The sequence below is a fragment of the Haliaeetus leucocephalus genome, unplaced genomic scaffold (assembly GCF_000737465.1).
Source record: "Haliaeetus leucocephalus isolate CR32 unplaced genomic scaffold, Haliaeetus_leucocephalus-4.0 Scaffold178, whole genome shotgun sequence".
In the NCBI taxonomy this organism is placed as follows: domain Eukaryota; kingdom Metazoa; phylum Chordata; class Aves; order Accipitriformes; family Accipitridae; genus Haliaeetus; species Haliaeetus leucocephalus.
In genome coordinates this window covers 1306624-1329437 of record NW_010972614.1, presented here as the reverse complement: position 1 = coordinate 1329437, position 22814 = coordinate 1306624, and the positions used below count along the sequence as shown (strand labels likewise).

Sequence of the window (22814 nt, the reverse complement as noted above, 5' to 3'; positions counted from 1 at the left end):
TTTTTTAACTGAAATACTATTGAGCTCACATGCAAAAGCAACTTCAGTTCTGGATAAAGTAAAAACTCCTTCATGTCCTCAATTATCTGAACCAGTGTCCTCTGGTGTACCTCAACTGCAAGGCTCAAATGCTGTGGAGGACATGGTGCCTACTTCTTCTGATAAGCAATGCTGAAACACATTTCAAAGGATTTGTCTCTGGTGCCTCTGGATGGTCTGTCTCATGCTTGTACAGCAACCTGAACTCTGCTCCATGGTGGGAATCCAGAGCTGCCACAGTTGCAAACAAGCAATGCAACTAACCCTTCCCCTCCAAACATGCTGCGTAACCATCATGCTTTGAAAACCACTTACTTGATGAGATCTATGGTGTCACTGAATATGCTGTAAGCTGATTTTGGTGCTGGTGCATCCGATTCCAAGGCAATCCCATACTCAATGAAGGAAAGGGCAGCATCTAGGTACTGAAAGGCCTTTCCAGTCTTGTCGGTCTATTGGGAAGAAAATTCTAATTTTTAGACTAAGACAAAAACTACTTCTCTCAAGTATACCTGAATTCCCTTTTTTTCCCCTAGTTAGGCAGGATTTGAAGAAAGAAAAAGATGCAAGTCAGGCCTCCAGGTGATAATTAAAGGATTCTCAGCAGAACCCCTAATGCGGTCCCAGTCATCAGCTTTGTGGGCTCTGGCTATTTGTATCTCTTCCTCTTGGCTCAACGTTTTCCTTCAGTAATTTATTACCTTCACTTTTTTTTTATATTATTGTCTCATCTTGGGGGCCTGCTTTGTGAGAGACAGATGGGGCCTTCCCATTGCAGTATTCCCTCACTTCATTTTCACAGGTAAATGGCAAGTAGCAAATGTACATTATCTGACTGAGCCATAATTAGCAAAAAAACAGGTTCATTCATGCATGCTGTTAAACTGCACATTGTGGAGAAAGCTAGTTACATCTGCAAAGGGTACTTCCGAGTCTTGTTCACCAACACAGGATCCTGACGTTTCAGAGTAAACTGTCTTAAAACTATCTTCCAAGGACTTTGTGATAGCTCTGCAAAGCAAACAGGCCTGCTAACCTCAGACAACATCAGTTATGAATCCTATTCTCTAGGCACATTCTCTAGATGTGTTTACAACAAAGGGAAATGCCTGAACATTTGGCAAATAAAGACAGCTTCCCCACATATGACTTGAACATACTGCATGTATGGAGTATGGAAGTAACGTTAGCCAGCTAATCTTATTCACATGCATGCAAGTATCAGGTCTTAATGCAAGAGCTGGTTAACATTTCTAGCACAGGGCCATGACTTACCATTGCATCAGCTTTGTGCTTCAGCCTCTTGGCCTCTTCTATGTAGTATTCCATCGGATGCTGCCTGAATTGGGGACAGAAAGAGGAAAAACAGAAAACAGAGAAAAAGAGTAGGATAAATTTTACCTTCTTATCTACAGGATGCTATGAGTCCAAACATCCTGTTTTGGTAAGCTTGTTACAGCCTTATCAAACACATGTTACAATTACGATAGTCACTAAATGAATGTTGTCTGCACGTTCAGAAATACATAGCAGTTGAATGGACAGATAAAATGAACTGATTTCTTAAAAAATGTATGTTAGAATAACACTGAAAACTTACATTTCTAAGTAAAAAAAACACTGGAGGTTAGGCTACTATGAGGCCAAGTTTACTTCTTTGCTCCCATGGAAAGATAGTAGTTACGTGATGCCCTATCATTCCTCAAGTACAATACCAGAAATAGATTTTTGATTGAAGCATACAGTAAACTCTGCAGTATGACACACTCAGACCAAAAGAGCTTGCATTCAAGTTATCTGCTTACAAGAGATATGGTGCGCAAGGCTTCTACAGATCTGGGTCTCAGTCAACACATAAATGATGATAAATTTGGACTGCACACATTTCTGCGCATTGGAATAATCTATTCGCCATGGAAATGGCACACAGCACCTGTGCACTAACAAAACGAGCAAGTAGAGAGTCATGACCTCTCAGAAAAAGTCAGTTCCCTGCCCAGCACCCTGTCACAGAGGAGTTTGCCACTTGTCAAGAATCAGACAAATCAAAACCCATAACTTGTAGGCAGGCACAAGACACCTCCTCTCAGAGTTAAAAAGTACTTAATTTCTAGAGTAGCCTCCCTCAAACCAAGAACTGTTGTAATGAGACCTTTGCCTTGTGGTGGGTGGGCTAAGTCCCAGACACAAGAAGGCAGTACAGGGCAGGTCTCAGACATCTCTCTCTCTCTCTCTCCCCCTCTCTCCTCCCCAAAGAAGTGATCAAGAAGCAGAAGCCTGGGTGGCTGCAGGGCCAGCCTTGTCTGGTGTATTCAGAAAGTACAGGTGACGGGTGTAAAACAAAAACTTACTTTTCGAACTTGAGTTGAGGTCTCCTTGGCTTGGAGGTACCATTTGGCAAAGAAGGCACTGGGAAAGGATTTGTGACATCCCCTGCAGATCCCTGAAAAAAACACAGAGTGGAGATAAAGCTGGTTAGAGAGAGATGTCTAAATCAATTTCAAAGCTTGGCTTTCCTAAATTTCAAGAGAAAATGTTTATTTGTCCCAGGCATAGTCTATTCTCCAGGCTCTCCAGCTCTTCTTACTTTCTTCCCCAGTACCCCTTTCAATAATGGAAATGGAAACTTGGCATCTTACCTGACTGCTAGCAAGGCTTAATACCATTCAAACTTCTCCCAAGCATGGAGAAATTAAGTAGCAGGTTTCCTTGCACAATGGCTAAAATAGCAGTAAGGCTGCAAGCAGCACATTTTTCATGGCCACTAGCCAAGGCAGAATGGGTAATATCCATTCACACTTATTTCCAGCTTAACCACATGGAAATTGCTGATTCTCCATTACTAACTACATTATCAGGAAAAAGCAAGCAGTTAGAAGCCAGCTAATACAGCATGCACAGTCTGGCTTAACACACACAGACACACACACAACAACATCCTAGATCACACACACACAGCCATGAGTAAACAGCAATATAATTGAATTTTATAACCTCAAAATGCAAAGATCCAGCTGCAAGAATCATCAACAATTTTGTAAGCAAGCTATAAAACCTTATACCTAGGTCACGGTCAAAACTGCAGGTTGCTTGTTTCTTATTTTTAAGCAATCCACTCTTTCTTTTTGTAAACACACTTATTTTTAGACCAATATTGTACTTGCAGTTGCCTACAGTCAGAAACAGTTACTACCATAAACATGATTCTCTTGCCTTTGTTTTTCACATGGTCACCCCTTCTCACTATGTTTCACTGGTAAGATTAAAACAGATGATGGAAAGTCAGCAGAGAAGTTACAACACAGGCTTTTGAGCTAGCAACATAAGGTCACAGGTAGCCATTAAAGGGGTAAAAATGCTTCAAAGAGCTTTCTCTGGTGGCTGGTTTATCTTCCTTCCTTTTTAATATCCTCAGAGCATGTTTCTAAAGAGAATCACACAGCACCCATGGGTTGCAGGAAACATCCTGCCAGTTATAATGGATACCTACTTTGATGCCCTTTGAGAGCTCAGCGTGATTTCTCTCCACTTTCTTGTGCTTGGAGAACAAAGGATCCTTGTGGTTGCTCTTGTTCCTGGCAGTGTTATCCACAGCAGGCAGCTCGCTGCTCTCACTTTTGGGTCTCTTTTGGGCCATCTTGGTTGACTTTGGTGGAGGATGTACAGGAGACATGGGTGGCAGTGGTGGGGGTAGCAGGAGATCTTTCTTCTGGGTTTCAAGTGAAGTTTTTGATACTCTGGAACTGGGAAGCAAATTCAGCAATTGGGATGAATATGGTGTACGTATAAGGTAGGGATTTTTTAAAAACATAGTTACATCATGTGCCAGTTCTGTTTAAATTTCTCTGGAAGTGTGAAATGAGTTGTTAACATAAAGAATCCAACAAAAGCAAAACAAAACTTCAGGGACTTCACTGGCATTAGATAACACATCTTAAGCCGCCAACAACACACAAACAAGTTGGTTTTCAAGTAGGAATAACCTTCAGGACTTGTCATTGGAGTAAATGCTTGCAACCAGAATACGAGGATGTTGCAAAAAAAGGCATCCCTCCCAACACAGCCCCTTTTCACTGAAAGAGGAAGAGAGGCAATCACAGCAACTAAAATCCCTGGCACAAATCGCCCAACAAGGCAAATGAACTGCAGCACTACCTCTCTTTCCCCATTATGGTAGAAGATATCTTCTATGGTCAGAGATACTCACCTAGACACTTGATCCTGTATGTGCTTTGACAGAATTAAACTGAGTCATTCCTTGCCAAGACTCGCCAGCTCAACTAGACAACACTATAAAGTTGATAGGATTCAGGTGATAGACACTTAAAATGCTGTGCTTTTAAATGGCAGAGACTATCACATTTAATAGGATGGTGGTACATCAGATTTCTGATCATTTGAAGTTAGGATTACCAGGGAACTCTGGCAGCTCTAAGCAGCACCAAATAGCTCTAAACCTTGTTTCACTACTGCTCATTTACATCATTTTTATTCAGCTTCTCAGTTTCCAGGAAAACACAGAGCAGTGAATCCCAACTCATGGACTGCAACATCAGAAGAGGAGGAAATTAAGTTAAACCCAGTGAGAAGACTGAAGTGTAACATTGCACATCTTGCTTCATTCTGCTGTGCGTGCAACAGTCCTCTCCCCTCTTCCACAACCCACTTTTCCTGTGGTACAGTCCCTACTCACTGCACACATGCTCCCCAGCTTCACTACCTTGGTACAGCTGACGCTCCAGAGAGGACTGTTTTACGCAGAGCTCAGCAGCATCCCCTGACCTGATCCAGAGCCCTCTCTCCCCAAAAATGCATCCTATTCTTCCCACTCCGAAAGCCAGAACATGGCTAAAAGGGGGGCTCATTTTCACTGAGAAAAAGGGAGGAATGAACCACAGAAGTAATGCCCTTCCATTATTACCACAGCTGAAATATCCCTTCACCCAACTAAATGTTAGCCCTAACGTCTAAGTGCTTTCAGAGTACTTCAATGTTTTCTCTGCAGAAAAGCAGTTTACTCATATTGTCAGGACACAAACCTCAATGCTACATACCAATCCAAGTCAATACCTCAAATTCAAGCCACAATCAAGCAGGAATTGAATGCAGTAGCCCATAACTGACACAGGAGCCTCCCCTCTCAGGAACACTGCCCATTTGAAGACATGCTCTTGGAAGCATTTGCTCTAGCAAAGACCTAGCCAAAATGCTGGCAGTACACTGGTATGCAAATTGTGGGGTAAGTTTCAGCAGATCTACCAGAAACACTGCAAATGCTATAGTGGAATACGTGAGAAATTCCTGGCCATAAAGGCCACCTGAAATTCTAGACAGACCGCAATTCAAAAGGCACACTGGTTGCGTCCCCATTAGGTCACATACAAAAAAGACAAAAACAAGATGATGATTTTAACGGAGAACGCAAATGCTCCCTACCCACCTATACATACAAATCTGTTTTCTGGACTGGGCTTTGCACATTTCACCTCTATGCAAATCTGGGCCAGTCAAAGTGAAAAGCCTACTGGCACTGCGGCATCTTGGTTTGGTTAGAGAAAGGGGGAGCTGCATATCCACGTGCTTCTGCATATCCACCCAGCTCAGCAGCCTCCCATGGCAGCAAGATGAGAAAACAGAGCTCTGCAACATCCATCACATTCACCTCCATGTTCTCAGCTGGGAGAAGATAGGTTCCACCTGGCACAGACACTGCGTGCACCAGCCACTAAGTGCTATTCAAAGTCTGTAACCGATGACAGCAAAAGCAGCTGAGGGAGTAGAGAGTATCAGCATTAACATCTGACTTTTTTCTTTCATCAGGACCTGCCCAATTAAGAAAACAGCAATGATCACCAAGTCAAAATTTATGGACATACAGTTGCATTTACTACAATATCCTTTCCCAAGAGGCTGCCAGAACTTGCTCTGCTGTGGATGTGATTGCTCAATCATGGGAATAAGACTCACGACTTCCGGGCCACACTTTCAGCTATTTCACCTGTTTGCAGCAGGAGCCTGAGCAAGCGACTCAAATTTGTCTGCACCTCAATTTCTCCATGTGCAAAACATGTTCACATCATCTTCTCACCTTACAAAGACTCAGAGCTTTAAATGCATGTGAAGTACTATGAATCTGCTAAAAAGCTTTCTGCTGCTTCCCATGCAGTGAGAGCACGAACTTCCCCAAAACAAGTATGACAGTAGAACCCAGAATGGGGAAGACATGCGCAAAGAAAAAGAAGTTCGTAAGAATCATTGAATGGTTTGGGTTGGAAGGGACCTTTAAAGATCATCTAGTCCAACTCCCTTTTTAAAAGCATTTTAAGGCTAGTTCCATTTCTCATGAAAGCAGAAATAATTGATACTTGAACTCTCAAGTCTTACTCACCTAGAGTCATAGGATAGTTTCGGTTGGAAGGGACCTTTAAAGATCATCTAGTACAACCCCCCTGCAATGAGCAGAGACATTGTCAACCAGATGGCAAGTTCTCTTGCCATCCCCTGAAACACCTAAACCATCGTGCAGAACAAGCATATGCTACTCCCCACAGAACAGCTGCCACCTCCCAGATCACCTGGGCAATTGTCTGCTGAGAGATTACCACCACTGTAGTTTAGAGAAGGGGAAATGACTCCTACATCCCAGCATGCAGGCAATCTACCACACTGTTTGCAACTCAAACAACATATAATTTTTTTGCACAAATTTGTTTCCTGCATCTGGTCTGAAAGACAGCAGTGCAAATGGTTGCCTACCAGCTTAGAAGGAAAAGTAGTACGGGCACAACTGGCAATTAAATTTCTTGCAGCATAAACAGATTCTTTGAGCTACATGTAATATATGGATCAGAGCATGCAGCAACATAAGCTGCAGGATGGACAAGTTTGTGTTTAAAACGAAGTCTTCATTCCCATCTCAACTGTTAGAAATGAGGACAAATGCCACAACATTCAATGCTTTTGCAGCAGTGTAAACCAAGTATAGGAGGATGCTCAGCCACTGAAACGTCAGCTTATGCTTGAATGATTAGAACCATAATCCTCAGCGTTAAGGGAGAGGAAGATAAGTGACACCCAAGTATCACTTCACATCTGCAACAAATAAAAAGGCAAATAAATTACACTCCCATAGCCACATGGTTGGTTCCAGGATGTAAAGACAGATTGCAGCAGATTAAGTTTCAGAAGGCACACTATGTTATAAACAAACTCAGAAGTATAAGGACAGGAGATACAGTTCCTCGCCTTAACCTTTTTAAAAAAAGACTTAGTTTTATGCATGTCTGCCATCCCACCACTGTATACTCACTTCAATTTATTGGAGTCTTTGTTAGCTGAAGACTGCAATGATTTTGTTTCTTTTTCTGATTTCATTTTCTTCCTATCAATCTCCTTCTCCACTTCCCTCTAACAGGAAGAAAAAAAAAAAAAATAAATCACTCACGTTTTGAAAGTTCGTGCAAAGTACAGACCAATACAGCTAAGTTTGATTCTGGTTAAAAAAAGAAAAGGATAAGATATCAGAACTGACAAAGCGTAAACCCAAAGCACAGCGGATATAGATTTCAGGCTCGCTGACAAGTATCCTAAAATGACATTTTACCTACATTTGCTTGGATAGATTAATTATTTTGTAGTGATGGGGATGGAATTGCTAAACCTCTTGTTGCTAATAGTAATCAAAATTAAGGCATCTCCATTGCTGAAAATAAGCATTTCATCTGTTCTGGATGGGCTTTTTTTTCCTACTCAGTATGAATTATACAGAAATGTATTCAGATTCCTCCTGGCAAAGTCATGAACTGCAAGCAATTGTGTTTTGTGATATGCCTTATCAAAGGGAAGGAAAAAAATGCATTCACAGGAGAGTTAGATCACTCCGATTCCTCAGATGTGCAGGGGTTTTTGGTTTTATGAAGAAGAATCTGATACAGCTCAAATTTTAAACAGGCAGTTAAAAATCACTGCCATTGTCCTCCAGAAGAACAGGAACCATTAAGGCAGAGAGGTAATAAATAATACTTTTTAACTGCACTCCATAGGTCTTACAATACAAAGCATGCAAATCATCAGCTCACCTGAATGAAAAACTTTAGAATAATTTGCTACAAGCCAAGAAAACGTAAAAGAAACTGCACTTATCAGTCAGTGTTACCCACAGTGTGCCTGGTGGCAGCCAAAAGCATTCCAGGACTTTCTGTCTCTCTCCCAAGAGTACATGCAGGTTTATGTCACTGTGATGGAGCTCAGTAGGTTGTGCTCAGCAGAGTCGACCTCTGGCAGTGTGCTCAGGGCAAGGCTCCAGCACCTAGATCAAGTTCTTAAACTGTTTCTCAAGTTGAGCTCCACACTGCTGCAAATGATGTCTGACAGCTGTACCTGACCTAGCTGGCTGTTACGAAGCCTGAGCCTCCAAGGACACTGATGCATGCTGACATAATGCAGACAGCAAGGCTCTGAGGTGGGGTTTCCTGCAATCAGACACTCAGACTGCAAGGGAAGACATGTCTAATATCAAATAGCTCCTCTTTTGGGTCTTTGAGATAACAGGAGAAGCAACAGATTTACTGCCTGTTTACCCTCTTCCACTGCTCTGCAAGAGGGGGACTTGCTGGGGTCTCTCAGGTTTCTTCACCCTTTCCCTGCTCTTCTGAATTCTCCCCCACAACTATGGGAAGTTCAGAAAATGACAAGACTAAATGAAACCGACACGGGAACCAAGGTTGTTCACCCACACGTGCTAAGCCACCTGCTCTGTGAGGAGGACCAAGAAGGTATACAGGCACTGAAATATCCACAGTGAATACCCATTCACCACAAGGCCTGCAACCAACTCTGTGCAGCTGAACCAGCTGGCTAGAAGCATATTCACAGCCCCCTTTGGGACTTAGGTTTCCAAAAAACACTTGTGAGCAACTACCATCTCAGTTAAATAAAGGGCTGTCTTTTAATTCAAAGCAAAGCAACTATTGTAGCTGAAGGACTCTGGACACATGCATCTTTTAAGCACTAGCATCGCTGCTAGCACCTCAGCAGCTCTAGGGGAAACCAAAGAAGTTTTCTACATATTTATCCAACCGCTGAGATCCAAAGCAGGGTTTAGTGACAGTTGTTACTATCGGTGAACGTGGTTCAGTTAAAAGTCTGCATTTATGGAAAATCAAAAACATGGGGCTGCTGCCATCATCCCTAGTAATAACACAATTCACACCTGCAGAATTTGTTCCTCTTTGTGTAAGCAAGCCATCACAACTGTTTCATGGAAATAAATGACTCCACACAGGAAAAGACTACACTACGCAGACTAAGGTTGCATGGCTAAAGGCAGCAGAAGGTCCACACACAGACAAAACCAAAAACCACAGACAGGGCAGCCTGTGTCAGTTCTCCCCACAAAGTGCAGGCAAGGTGCTCTCCCACAACAGACTTTAAATGGATAGTGTAGATGACTGCACAGTCTGGGAGGTGCTTCAGATACCATGCTGCATTTAAAGGGGTTGCAGGGGGAGGGGGCACCACAGCCCTACAAAGCTCTGCTTGGGTTGAAAGCCAGGGAAACCCACAAATGCTACCAGGGGGCTGGCCAACCACATGCTGACACAGCCTGCTGCTGAAAGCTCCTCCAATATAGGAGGGCTGGGGTTTTGTTGTCTGAGAAAACTAGTATTTCAAGAAAATACAGCAAAAAATGTTTTAAAATACCAAAGCGTTTGTTAGCTCACGGGGCTTTTCATTTGCTCAGCAGGGCATTTGTGACCAACAAGAAACATCTGTGAACGGTTTTGATACACATTCCCTTTAGAAGTTTGATAACACCTTTACAGGAGGAACGCAAGGGATCTACTCGCAACTTATGAGCAGAAATGAACTCTCCACATGGGTTTTTCAAACACCACCTTGGTCCTTGTACAAACCCACCTCCACCTCTTACCTTCCTCTTTTGAAGGGACTTGTCAAGAGTATCCGTGATCTTCCTCTCCAAGTCCTGCTTCCTTGCACCAGGGGGTTCCTTGGCTTCTGCTCTCTTCTGGTGACTGCCTTTCCCAGGGGGCTGGGGGACTCTTGACAGGAGAGGGAGATCTATTTTCACCATGAGGGACTGAGGGGCAGGGGAGTCCCTCACTGGCGAGAGCAACTTCTTCCCCCTGATAGGCAAGGGAAGTTTCTCCTTGTGAAAATCCTCTCTGGCCACGATGGCAGGCCTGTGGCCGCTAGTCCTGGTGGGGGTTGTGCCCTGGCCTTGAGGAAGGGGACTGAGAGCGAGATGCTCCTGGACACTGCCAAGCAAAACATCTCTCATGATCTTGGGGTCCAAGAAGGGTTTGGCATTGGCCTGGTGGGAGCTCTTGTGCTTTCTGTTCTCAGGGGGCTCTTGCAGTGCCGGGTTCAGGTCTTTTCTGTCACTGGATTTTGGCTTCCCTTTCGTTTTGACTTTTGGCTTGTCTCTGGAAGACTGGTCTCTGACCTCAAAAGGACCAGGGTCACTCTCCACCTTCAGGCCTCCCTTGGGCCCCTCGTGGACAAGGCCCTTGCTGGGCCCTTTGATGCCCACAGTCTGCCTGGGTGAGGGCCCCTCGGCCCGCACAGGAGACTTCTGGCAGTTGCGTTTGGTCAGAAGATGAGCGTCCTGAGGAGCCCTGGCCGCTCGGCCAGAGCTCTTGTGATGAGGCTCCCTCGGCTCGGCACGCTGGTGGGAGGAATTGCTGCTGACAGCCTGCCCCTGCTCCTTGCCCTCTTCACATCCATCCCCATGGGCAATTTCGCTGAGACTCTCTGTTGGCACTGCTGGTGGGTTCACCTTGGTTAGCCAGTTGTCAAGCTGCCACTTATTAGAAGTCGGTGGGTCAGGCTGCACACAAAAAGAGAAAGGAAGGATGCAAGACTGATGCCTTTATGGGCTATTTTCATCCTAGCATGGCTTACCAGAGCCCGGTAAAATTTCCCCTTAATGTTAAAAGAGCTTGAAAGTGAAAGACCATGTGTCAGTGGCGATGCTTTAGCACGTGCACATCGACAATTCAGAAACACAGACCTCATTTTCGCACAGGATCAGTCAAATGTATTGCACAGCACTCCTGGATCTCTGCTAGCCTTACCTGTTGCTCAGCAAGAGACCAGTCTACATGAAAGCTTCATCTTGGTTTGCCACTCACCAACACTGTTGTGCAATCAGACAACATATAAAAAAAGCAGCAGTTGTAAAAATGGATTAGGTACTGTCCTCGCAACACTTTTTGAAAGTTATGTGCACACAGCACTACTTTCAAAACAGATGAGCAGCTGTGCCAGCTAACACATCTCATTGAAGTCTGACAGGTAGGCTGTCAGGCTCCTGTGGTTTAACCAAAAGAAAAACATTTACCAAAATAAACTGTATGGCTAGCATGTCAAGTCTGGCCTCTTCTGAGTCCTCTGCCTACACAACCCAACACTCGCTTCCCTCTGGGTCAAGCAAGGCATGAGCAACAACTGAAGTCTGAAGGCCCCTGGCATCATGGTCAAATAACATAATGTGGTTGCTACAAGCTCTGCCTAATCTAACAGCAGTCTGACAAATTACGAGAAAAGCAAACCCAACTAATGCTAAAAGACACAACAGAAGCTGCAAATCTGGGGCATTATTCTCTGGGGCCCATTCTGAAAATACCATGTATGTGTCAACACCACTCAAATGGGTAACTCATTATCTGGGCACCATCAGAGCACAGCTAAACTCCCACCCTCACTGATTCTCCCCAGTTACAACTCTCACTTCTGAGAAGAGCCACAACCCTTCCCCAAAAAGATAAAGCCCAGTATGTGAAATGTTTTCCAAGACTAATGAATCCCTTCTGCCATGATTTTCTTCTCTATCCAGACTCAACTCACTGTAGAACATGCAGATAAATAAGACATGTCTTCAACTGTGTTTAAGTCAGTCAATCTAGAATCCTGGTTTAAAAAACAGTGCTTGGTTTTATCATGAGTTTGGAAGTAAAATTAAACCACAAATTCCATTAGACTTTTCAGATAACACAAATCTGCTTTATTTTCATCAGAATTTTAACTTACTAGCCACTGAAGAGCATTTTTTTTGGTCAAACACTGTAAAAACATGGCTAAAAGACTTAGTAAACTTTGGTTTATAATGTAGGTAGCTATCAGACAGTGGCATACTCTGATCCTTTTCTAGCACTTCTACCATCGGTTATCTTGTTTGTGAGCTACGCCATCATACAGGTTTTCATTAGGTTTCCAAAACCAAAGAATAGTAAGAGACTTTTTAAAAAAAAAAAAAATAAAGGACCTACTGCCTATAGGTCTTAAAGTCTGTGCTTTCCATGTGAAGAACTGACTGTAAACAAATGGGCCATGTGCACTAACGTACTCCTTGAGCACCATGGATGAATAGTTTGCTGAATAAAAAAGGATAAAATGGTCAATGGCAAATAGTTAGGACTTCACTAGAGTGAGAAGGTTCTTACAATCTAGTATTTTCAGGACAAACCAGGCAGGATTTGGTAAAAGAGGAGAAGTATAACATCTGTCCTTCCAAAGACACCCACATTGCAGAGGGCAAAGTCTGTAACTGAACTGCTAGAGGGTGAAGTGTATTAGATGTGAGATGAAAAGATACACCTTCTCAAAGCTTGTTTTCTGCACATAAAATTCTCCCTGTTCACATGCTTCTAAGGTAAAAGAAAGGAAAACTAGGGCTGGAGGAGGCGGGGGGGGGGAAATAAATTACACGGTTTCTGTGCTTTGTGAGAGTACCTCAAAACTGTCAGCAGATTGGTTTACATCAGCTGTGGTCCACAGGATATAACTATATACTTCCCACTGGCCCAAGAATGTTTTGCAAGCTGGAGGAACTGTTTGAAACCATGGGACATGAGCACTTCTGCAGCAGATTTTCAAAAAATGCATGGTCTCAATTATGAAACTTTAAGGCGCTAAGTTCCGGTTGTCTGCTTTTCCCAATAAAAGCCTCAGAAATGCCAGTGCAGCACTATCTGAGCCAAATTCAACAGAAGCAAGTCTAAGCACATTCCAGCCCTTCCTGCAGGTCTGATCACTTCAGCTGTGATCTGGGAGAAGCTGAATCTGTAACTCACACACAGGAGCTGCAGGGAGGCAGTGGCTCCTCTTAATGTATCAGGAAACTGGTCTCACCCCGAAGCAGCCCATAGCCTTGGCACCCAGGAAAGCTGCACGGGCAGACATGGGCCCCAAACACCCCAGACAAGCTGTGCTTCTCATCTGCACCTTGCTTGTGTCTCACCCGTGAAGGCACTAATTCCTCCAGGAGTGCTAGACAATGATGCCAAAGGAGGAGGGGGGAACACTTCAAGGTTAGGCACGTAGAAGTCTAATTATGCTGTTGCTAAGGGTTATTTAATTGACAAACTCTAGAAGGGAAACAAAGGGCAAGATAAGTCTGATGATGCAGCAAAGATGTCAAGGGGACACCTGAACAATGACAGTATTTCAGGTCTCCTGTCCTGAATGCATTCAGACAGCAGAGAGTCTGAGGCAAGAGGCTGCATTAAGCAGCCTCTACATTTTATTTGCATTCACCTCAGGTGCTGACGCTCTCGGAGGGTCGTTTGCTTCACTGTCACTCGAGTTGCTCTCCGTCTCTGAGTCTGAAGAGCTGTCTGAGTCACTGGTGCTCCCTGACTCCGGGCTGCTGGAATGTGCTGATGCCACACTCTTGGGCTGGGACTGTAGGGCACTGCAAGGCCACCATGAGATAAAATTAGAAAGCAGCATGGGTGAAGGTTACTTACTTATTATATTGACATGGCAGGATTCAAAAATAAAACTGAAACCCTGTGTTTTGGCACTGAGAAGGGAGGGGAGAAGGCCAAAGGAATACATTGCCATAGTCAAAAGATAAAGCACTGGAATAAAAAACCTCTGGAAATAATAAAACCTTCAACTCCAACCCAGTCGGACAAATACATAAGCAGGACATCACTGCTACAGTATGAAGCTGCATTTAGCCAACCAAAGTTTAAAAAATAACCAAAATTGACGAGTGTTTTTCTGAAAGCCCCAACCCTCAATGGAAAAATTTCCAATAAAGGCTAACAAGACAGAAACATACATTCCAGGATGGTTTCTCTTTTTTGTGTTCTCCCCCTTAAGTTTTCACTTCTTCATCTGTGTTACTTGGTCAAGGTGCTGTAACTGTTCCATTAACGGTCATGTCAAGCAGTAACATTTTTTGCAACACCCTCCCCTACTCAAAAGTGTTTTCCTCTAGCACTGACAATGGGAGTGGATGGAACCGAGGGAGAACCGTGACTTTTACGCACACCTTCTTTTTGTTTTGAAATGGGCTTACAAAACGTTGATTTTTTTTTTTGCTTTGAAAACTGTTTCCCACATTAGTATCAACACATTTGTATGATCTGGAGGCAAGCTCCTTGCTTATCCAGACTGATACTGTGAGAACACTCTATTTCAAGAGCTTGCAGAGACACAGATCACACCAAGAACGGACGTGCCCTTCTGCCAGTCTGACTTTGTAGACCATTACCCTGTGCTTGAAGAATATAGATATCAAGCCAAAAACATATGTCAGTGCTCTCCTATAGGAAAAATTCTGGGCTTCTCCATCTTTCTTCCTCTAATGCTGGCGTGTGGCTGTTCAGTCTACCTTGAATACTGCTTCTGACTAACAACACATGGCAGGAACTGCTTACAGTCAGCTGCCTTATCAGTAGGAGCTGAAATAGCCTCCATGAGCCTACCTAACCCTTTTCTGTTCTTCACCCACTTGGCTTTTTTGGGCTTCCTTCTAAACTAAAACTGGACTCATACCTCACTCGTCACTACTACAACTGAAAATCCCATTAGCTCCAGTGTGATCTACGTATACACTGGTGGAGAGGAAGAGGAGAAAAGAAGGGAACAGTTGGGGAAATCAATTCTGGTTCATAGGCAAAATCCAGCATGTCTGGATTATTACTTTCTAATCGGAGCTTTCCGTAAAACTCCACACAACTAAAGGCGATTTTCAACAGCAGCTTCAGGCAGCTAGAAACCAACACCTGTATCTACAAGAGAAACCAGGAACCCTTACCCATCTACCCCATTAGTTTTGGTTTTCCTCCTTATTTGATCTAGCTAGTAGTTTGGGAACAAACCTGTACCTTGGAGGAGCAAGTGAAGAAGGTGGCTTTTCAACAACCTGTTTTGTTCACAAAAACAAAGAGGAGAGGGGGAGGAAAGGTTAGCTTAAGGAACTCGGAACAACACAACAAGTTGTGATGATTTAAAGGGAAGTCTGTGTGCCTAGTGTATAAAACATCTAAAACTGACTTGGTCGTCACCACTCTCTTCACTATCACTGAGCTGCAGGTCGTCCTGGAGCATTCTGAAAGACAACCAGAAGACAAATATCAGCCAAGGCAGACATATTTTCAAGCAGCAGACACTGAAAAAGACTTAGTTTGCACTTGCCAAAACAAACAAACCTCCCACATCCTTTTTGAACATTTAGCATGCTCAATCTGCTAAACTTTGTCATTACCTGAATGAATGATAAAATGATAACACACAACCTAGGGATTTAACTGTGCTTTCCAACTGATCTCAGGACACTTTGCAATGGAGGTCAGTATCCTTGGCTGCCATCTACAGACAACAAAGACAAAGTTCTGTGAGGGGAATTCTCAACGAAGGTTACCTAGCACACTAACACAGCCAACAAAGGTTACCTAGCACACTAACACAGCAGGGTGGGGTGGAAGAAGTCTGATCCTTGTACAGCAAGAGACTAGCATGCTATTAGACTGCACTGGCTCCCCAAGGGGCAGAAAGCATCAACTTTGCACCAGAAGCTGTGCATGTTCACTCTCTCTGCGAATATTTCTTCTGCCACAGGGGTTCTTTTTTTGCTGCTGAGGTCTCCTACACAAGACGTAAGCAAATGCCAAGGTCAAGCCTATCTCCTATTTCTTCTCTACACAATGAAATTCATGCTCCTGCACATCTCAGCAGTAACCGTAACATTGAGCAGTTCAGATACTTAAAGCAGTTTACAAGTGGGGAGGCATGAACTCTGTTTTACTGTTGCTAGAGTAGAAAGCAGGCTGCCTGCAAATGTTTCCAAAAGCATAATTTAGTCCTCTGCCTGCAGATGGCAACTACTGCTGGCAATTTCAATGTATTACCGAGGTCCTCAAAAGGCTGGAAGGGAAGGATTTATGGGGAGGGACGCGAAGTTCTCCCAAATTGCTATCCCCCTCTTTGGCAATGATGCAGGCATCCCAAAAGGAGTTGGAAAACAGACAGGCAAAACTCTTGCTATTCAAAAGTATAGTGGTTTAAATCTTGAAACTAGCTGGAGACCGACTACTCAATGCAAAGAGAATTACACAAGCGTCATTCCAAAAATGGGATAAAAAGCTTGGGAACTGAGACAGGGGTTTTAATCAATCAGGTCAAAATTCTGTTTATTTCAACCTCATTTCAAACTAAGGGCTCTCTGTGAGAAATTTTTCTCATGCCCAAATAAGAAAAATAAGCTGTAACACATTTTAAAGCAAGAAAACAAATACGAAATATCCCCAGTGAACCACATCACCTTGGAAAAGTGAGGAGAGAGTTAGTGTTCTGATGCTTGTTAGGAAAAGGAAAACTGCATAAACTTTCACACTCTTTCAAGCGTTCATGTCAAATTATGAACAAAGCAAAAAAGATTTACGGCTCTGTGGGTCACCTCTAATGACTCTGAGCAGTTTGCTTTTATGATTCTGTGACAACAGAGGAGTAAAAACCTTGAATAAAAAAGTGATTCCCTTATTTAAACACTATCCCCACCAACTAGACAAATTATTTTACACTCATACCAAAGCAACTGACATGCACGGAGATACTTTCATTGAAATAGGACCATGTTCACTGCCGAAGGTGGCCACCATCTTGCAACGAACAACAATTTCACAAACCAGAAGTGAGAAATCTGCTCTTGTCCATGGAGCAGGACAACATGAAGAAACCTCAAAGGTCTCCTCTGTCTACCAGTACAGAGCCAATACCTCCTGCACAGGTGACGTCTCCTGCAAAGGTACTGACCCCACAGTCCCTGAGTACCTCTCACTGATGCAGAAGAGGTTCTCAGTGCACAAGGGCTCTGCCAGATTACACTTGTGAAGACGTACATGCTTTCTTTGTTCAGGCATTTTGACTTTGCCATTCCCCTGTGACTACCCTCCTCCATCTCTCAGTTTCTACTGCCTCATTTCCTTACACACCTTCTTGATGGAAATCACCTCCTTCCTCTTCTTTTAGAGTAAACACTGAAGGGAAGCGCTATGAGACACCACCTTGGAAAACGAGGCCCCTGAATTTCCTACAGAAGGCAAATGGCACACAGTCTGCAGCAATCCTGCACACACCAACTTCACATGTGGGCTACAGCTGAAGCTCACTGCCAGTCCACCAAGACACAAAAAGGAAAAAAGAATAGCAGCAACAACACAGCCACTTTCCACACTTCTGGGCAGTTTGGCCAAATGTCTACTGGCATCTCAATGAATTCTTTTTATTCTTTTTCCAACCTGTTAGGGGAAGTAGTCCTTCAAAGGTGATAATGAACAAACTTCCAGGGATGCTAAGAAGTTCTGAAAGTGTTTTCGTTTTGTTTTGTTTTGCTTTAGGAATTGTGGACTACAGATGTATTTCCTTTAGCAGTAAGAGGATAATGCAAGGAAATATTACCTAGATCTTCTTTTAAATCTGATTTAACTGTTTGTAATAAAAAGGACTGCCTTTTTCACCTAAGCTGCTAGTAAATAAAATGCATCAGCATAAAAGAACATTGCAAGTCCTTAAGTTCAATTTAGGACCAAGGAAGAACAGTAAAACTTTAAATGAGTCTTAAATGAGTCATACTTCTGCAAGGATAGACAAAGCCAGTTTCCCCAAAACAAGGTTTCAACAAGTTGTTAAGTAGCCTAGTTAAAGAAAATAAATCTGCTTTAATATTTTTACAGCTTTAATTAGCTCAGGAGTTAATAGATGCCAAGTTTTCATTTGCAGGACCTGTTCATTTGCAGCTTATATACACACCATCAATCTCCCTGTAAAGCTATGTAAAAACAGCTCTTTTAGCAAGAGAAGCAGCACTAAAATTAATATTGCTTGCCAAACAACCCCACTGAAAGCACAGGCTGGTCCCTCTCCACCAGCCGGGTTAAAGATGCATCACCAAGAATGAGCTTGGCATCTCCCCTTTTAAAAGAAGGGCTACTTCCATTCCAGCACAGCCAGGTGCTAACTTCAGGGCTATATTCAAGAATGAAAGCCATCTGGGAAACCCTTGCATGCTCTGTAAAGCTGAATGCTTAATTTGGGCACACAGATGCACTGGGATTTCAACTTCTAATTAAACGGCACAAACGCTGTTTGTTTTCAGCCAGCTACACTCTGTAACACGAGCTACTCTAGGCAGCTGAATTTTCAGGCACATGAGCTTTGAACAGCAAAGAAAGCAAGCCCTGTTGTGCAAATGAAAACAAAAACAAAAAAGAAGGGATGCATCAGTTCAAGGGAAAGATGTAGAGGAAGTCCTTGGGCAAATCTCGCTTGACTCCATTTTGGACATAAAACTAAGCCACGCTGTTCCTCCGGCTTCAACTGCCTTCATCTATTGTGAGCACACATGTCCCTAGTAGATGACCGCTGACTCTGAAGTGCCCGCACGGACACTGAACAGAGAGGGGGTGTTGGCTAAGGACAGAGCCACGTACCATGCCAAATTTACAATTCTGGACCTTTGGGCTAAGAAAGGAGTATTTTCAGATTCTTATCTACAGTAAAAGTCTCTTATCTCTCTGTCGCCTGGAAAACTGACTAAAGTGCTAGAGGGATTTTTACAAGCAGCTGAGAAGAGTTGAAATAAACATGATGGTTGTAGGGTATCTGAGGAGGAAGGCAGAGCCTGGAGCAGTTGAAACTAGTATTTTTAATAGTGCAATGAAAATTTCCAGAAATTGTTCAGGAGGAGCAAGCTGGGGTGGAAGAAGTTGGAAAAAAAATTAAGAATGGATTTAGGGAGTAGTTGACTGCTCAGCAAGACACTATCTCACTCTCCCAGCCAGCGAGGGCTCCTCTGCATGATGCTGGAACAGTATGGAAAGAGTTGTTCTACAGATCTTACAGAGCTTGAGTGCAAAATTCTACGGTCTCAACCAAGATGGAGAGATGCTCTTCCTCTTACTTGTGACTAGCCCAGATTTGTGGGTTTTTTTAACTATATTGTTCAGGATAACGAAAAGGAAAACAAGCGGAGCAAGCTTTGTAGTCTGTAGTTTGCAGCCTTCCATGGAACAATATATCATGGAGTAACATGAGATCTTTATATATCACATGAACTGATAGGCGTTTAATGGTTCCACAATTGCCTTGCACACGCACCCCTTAGCCTTCCAGGCATGGAAAGATTTCTGTTTGTTACTTGGGACTCAGAACCTATCAATGCTGCCATCTGGCCAGTTTAACACTGAAAGACTAATGTCAGCTCAGACAAAACTACTTTCAAGCAATTTCTGTAATTAACCTAATTGATAGATAGCCACTTTCACCTACAAGGACAGTACCAAGTTATTTTATCCACCAACTTAAAATTTTCTATTGGAATGATTCATTTATTAGTTGATACTCCTTCCTAGCCTTGTAAAACTTTAGTAGTGACGCTGGATAAACATCTTACACCGAGACTCAAATTCTAAGATGCTTTCTTCTGAGACAAAACATAACATGACAGGGAAAAGAAGAAATATATAAAGAAAAGTAGAAATATATACTATTAAAAAACGCTACTGAAATTTCATCTTCACCCCACTTCGCAACTAGTTAACATTATTAGAATATAATTGAGGTTTCTAGAAAGTCCACATGAAAGGTTTTTGTTTGTTTGTTTTTAAATAAAAATAAAATTAAGACAACACTTTTTAGAAAACTTTTCCTTGGGCAACTGCAGAAAGTTACACCCCATGATTGCTTTAAAGTGTCACCCCTAGTTTTCACAGTTTTCATAGCTGTAGCTTTACTAGGCCTCACAGGCTTTCAAAACGATATGCAGAATAGATCAGATTCAGTTTGTATCCCTTATAATTTATGTCAGTTGAATGCATTGCTAGCAGTTTGAATAGCACTAAGTGTGACAAGATGTTAAGTAGCCACAGATTAAAAGACCAAACAAGCTTCAATCATGTACATAATAGTTGGGGGGTTTTTCTTCAGTTTTGTTTTAACACTGTCATTATAATCATGAAACAGCAATGTTTCTGTTGGTGAAAATTCCCTGCATTGCAATTTTCTGAGAAAAATCAGACTGATAAAACCATCATGTTCGGAATCATCAAGTAAACCAAATTTTAATTCATTCCAGGTTCTTTTAAGTAACTACACAGTAGAGATGGGAACTGAGTCTGGTTACTTACGATGTTCTTGGTTGAGAACTAGGCAACGTTTCTGAAGGTGCGTCATACTGTTCTGTAAATCAAAAATGAATCGGTTGGTTTTATTTCCCTCACTTGTCGCATATTTTACCCTATGATGTCTGAGCATGAGATTAGAAAGTCACTTTCTTCCAGGATGTAATTGTTTGCCATTGAGATTATTCATCATGCCAAAAGGGGTTTCCTAACAAAATACTGTTTGGTGTCTGCTGAACTGCTGCCTTAATTTCTAGGCAATGAATGTATACAATCTCTTAAACATTTTCTAAATTCATCACTGTTCAAAGCAGCACAGGAAATTGTGCTCCTCAATCAATGTAAACATTTGATGTTCTCTTCAACCTGTTAACACACAACACACAAAACTATCTATCAATACACATATAACAGTGTGTTTTCTTTGGATTTCTACTTACTCTGATTCTGTGCTACAGATCCAACATGCTGCGATTCCTAGAAAGAAGGGACAAAGTGCAAATTGAGAATAAAATAAATCAGCTCTCTCTCAATAGCACCATATCAGTGATTTGTTTTCCACATGTTACTTAGTGTAATAAATATTTTTACTAACTTGTCAAAGTATGACTTTGAAGTGTCCAATAGTCTAAGCTAGCCTGATATACCTTAGCATGGACAGAAATGATACGTGCTACTGCCACCAAAAATGTGTTGCTAGCACATTAGTGGTATGTGCATTTTTGAAGAAATATTAAAAAAAATTTATAAAAGCTGCCAAACACTTCTGTTTAACACAGTCAGCAAATATTTTTGTTGACGATAAAGATAAAACATTTTTTGTGCTGCAACAGAGATGAGATGCTTAAAATATTTCTGAAAAGCAGTCACATTTGAAGCCCACAATTACAACAAAAGTGTAAGTCATTGAAACATTATTCATTCATCCCCCCATCTGGTTCAAACATCTTACAACTTTAAAAATACAAAGCTTGCTTAAAAAATAAGAAAGAGGAAAGATAATTACACTACCATATAGCCCACTCAAAAACAATTACTCAGAAGCACAATCTGATCTAATTCTCAGTAAAACAATGCATTGCAAGCAGCCATTACGCAACTCAAGATCCACTGTGCTTTAATTTATATGAATTCTGCTAAAGATAATCTTTCCTAACGGCCTTTATCTACAAAAAGGGAGACAAAATCAGATGAAAACACACGCAAGAGCCGGAAAGCTCTCTTCTAATTTATCAAAAGCCCTGGCAAAAAGAGGGTGTTTTACCTTTGCTGGGAATGGAAATTTGGAAGTCTCTGCTGTACTAGGCGTATGAATAGCTGTCAGGGGAGGTGGCCATGAGTGGGTCATTTCCTGGAAAGAGATTGAGAAGCGGCTTACAGTATTTTTGCTGATAGACGCAGGTGAAGTTTTATGCTAAAGAGATTCATATTGATCTACCAAAACAGTCCTTGTCGACCCGATCATAAACCCAAGAGATGGTACCGCAGCAAGAAGCCCTCCTTTGAGCGCAGCAGCCAGACCATGGTAAGGACTTGCTCCTTTTCTGCAAGCATATTTGAATTGCCCAAGTAACAGCAATCTCAGTGAAGCCTGTAGAGAGTTAGGTACTTACTGTGTTTGCAGGATTAGGCCTCAGCCTTACAGCTATCACAGTTAATAAAGGGAAAAGTAAATAAAATCCGTACATGAGTAGTTCTGAGGTTTTTCAAAGCGCAGGACTTTCCTATTATGGAAGTTCTTATATCCCCTTACAGCAACAACACTCTGAAGGGCTCTTCATAGCTTGAGGGCGTCACCCAGAGGGCCCTGACTGCCAGCCTTTCCCCATGCTATTCTGCCTGAAACATTGGCTTTTGCTCTGAATGACCAAGACGTCTTTGATGCAGAGCTCCAGGATGTGGTTTCAAACCAAAGAAAGAGACCACCTGATATGCTATGTCTTTAGGAATCCTTCTGCCCTGTTCCCCTGCCCTTACTCTCACCCATCATCACTACCAGCTACTGGCTTCTTGGGCTCAGCCATGGTCCAGGTGAAAGCAGAGCACAAAGATCACGGCCATGGGATAGGGCTCGGGAGGTGAGATCAACCTCCAGCCTGCTCTTCTGGCACCACAGCTGGGCCCAGATGAGCGTGCTAAAACCTTGGCTTGCACTGCAACAAACACACATGAAAAGCCTAGCACAAAGATCTTCGTCTTGAACATACACTAAAATACTTTAATGGGGGTTAATCTAGACGAGGCCTTTGGGGAAGCTGGGGGTCAGAAATTTAGAACCACCTTGTTGAAATCACACAAGACAGAATTTCTTGGCTCCTGAGCCTCAAGTTTTTAAATCCTGAA

General features: G+C 42.6%; 1 protein-coding gene across 4 annotated transcripts in view; it reads right to left on the bottom strand.

The window, feature by feature from the left end:
• Positions 1-22814, bottom strand: part of AFF1 (AF4/FMR2 family, member 1) — a 115077-nt gene that overhangs the window by 9270 nt on the left and 82993 nt on the right. For all 4 annotated transcript variants that reach the window (XM_010564427.1, XM_010564431.1, XM_010564430.1 and 1 more), the window contains 12 exons: positions 21736-21822; positions 20912-20948; positions 20478-20529; positions 15349-15403; positions 15180-15217; positions 13597-13753; positions 9971-10888; positions 7349-7446; positions 3530-3776; positions 2391-2482; positions 1315-1378; positions 355-491 (listed from right to left, as the gene is read on the bottom strand). In XM_010564427.1, coding sequence (XP_010562729.1) covers positions 355-491; positions 1315-1378; positions 2391-2482; positions 3530-3776; positions 7349-7446; positions 9971-10888; positions 13597-13753; positions 15180-15217; positions 15349-15403; positions 20478-20529; positions 20912-20948; positions 21736-21822 — 1982 coding nt within the window. The remainder of the gene's footprint in view (positions 1-354; positions 492-1314; positions 1379-2390; positions 2483-3529; positions 3777-7348; positions 7447-9970; positions 10889-13596; positions 13754-15179; positions 15218-15348; positions 15404-20477; positions 20530-20911; positions 20949-21735; positions 21823-22814) is intronic.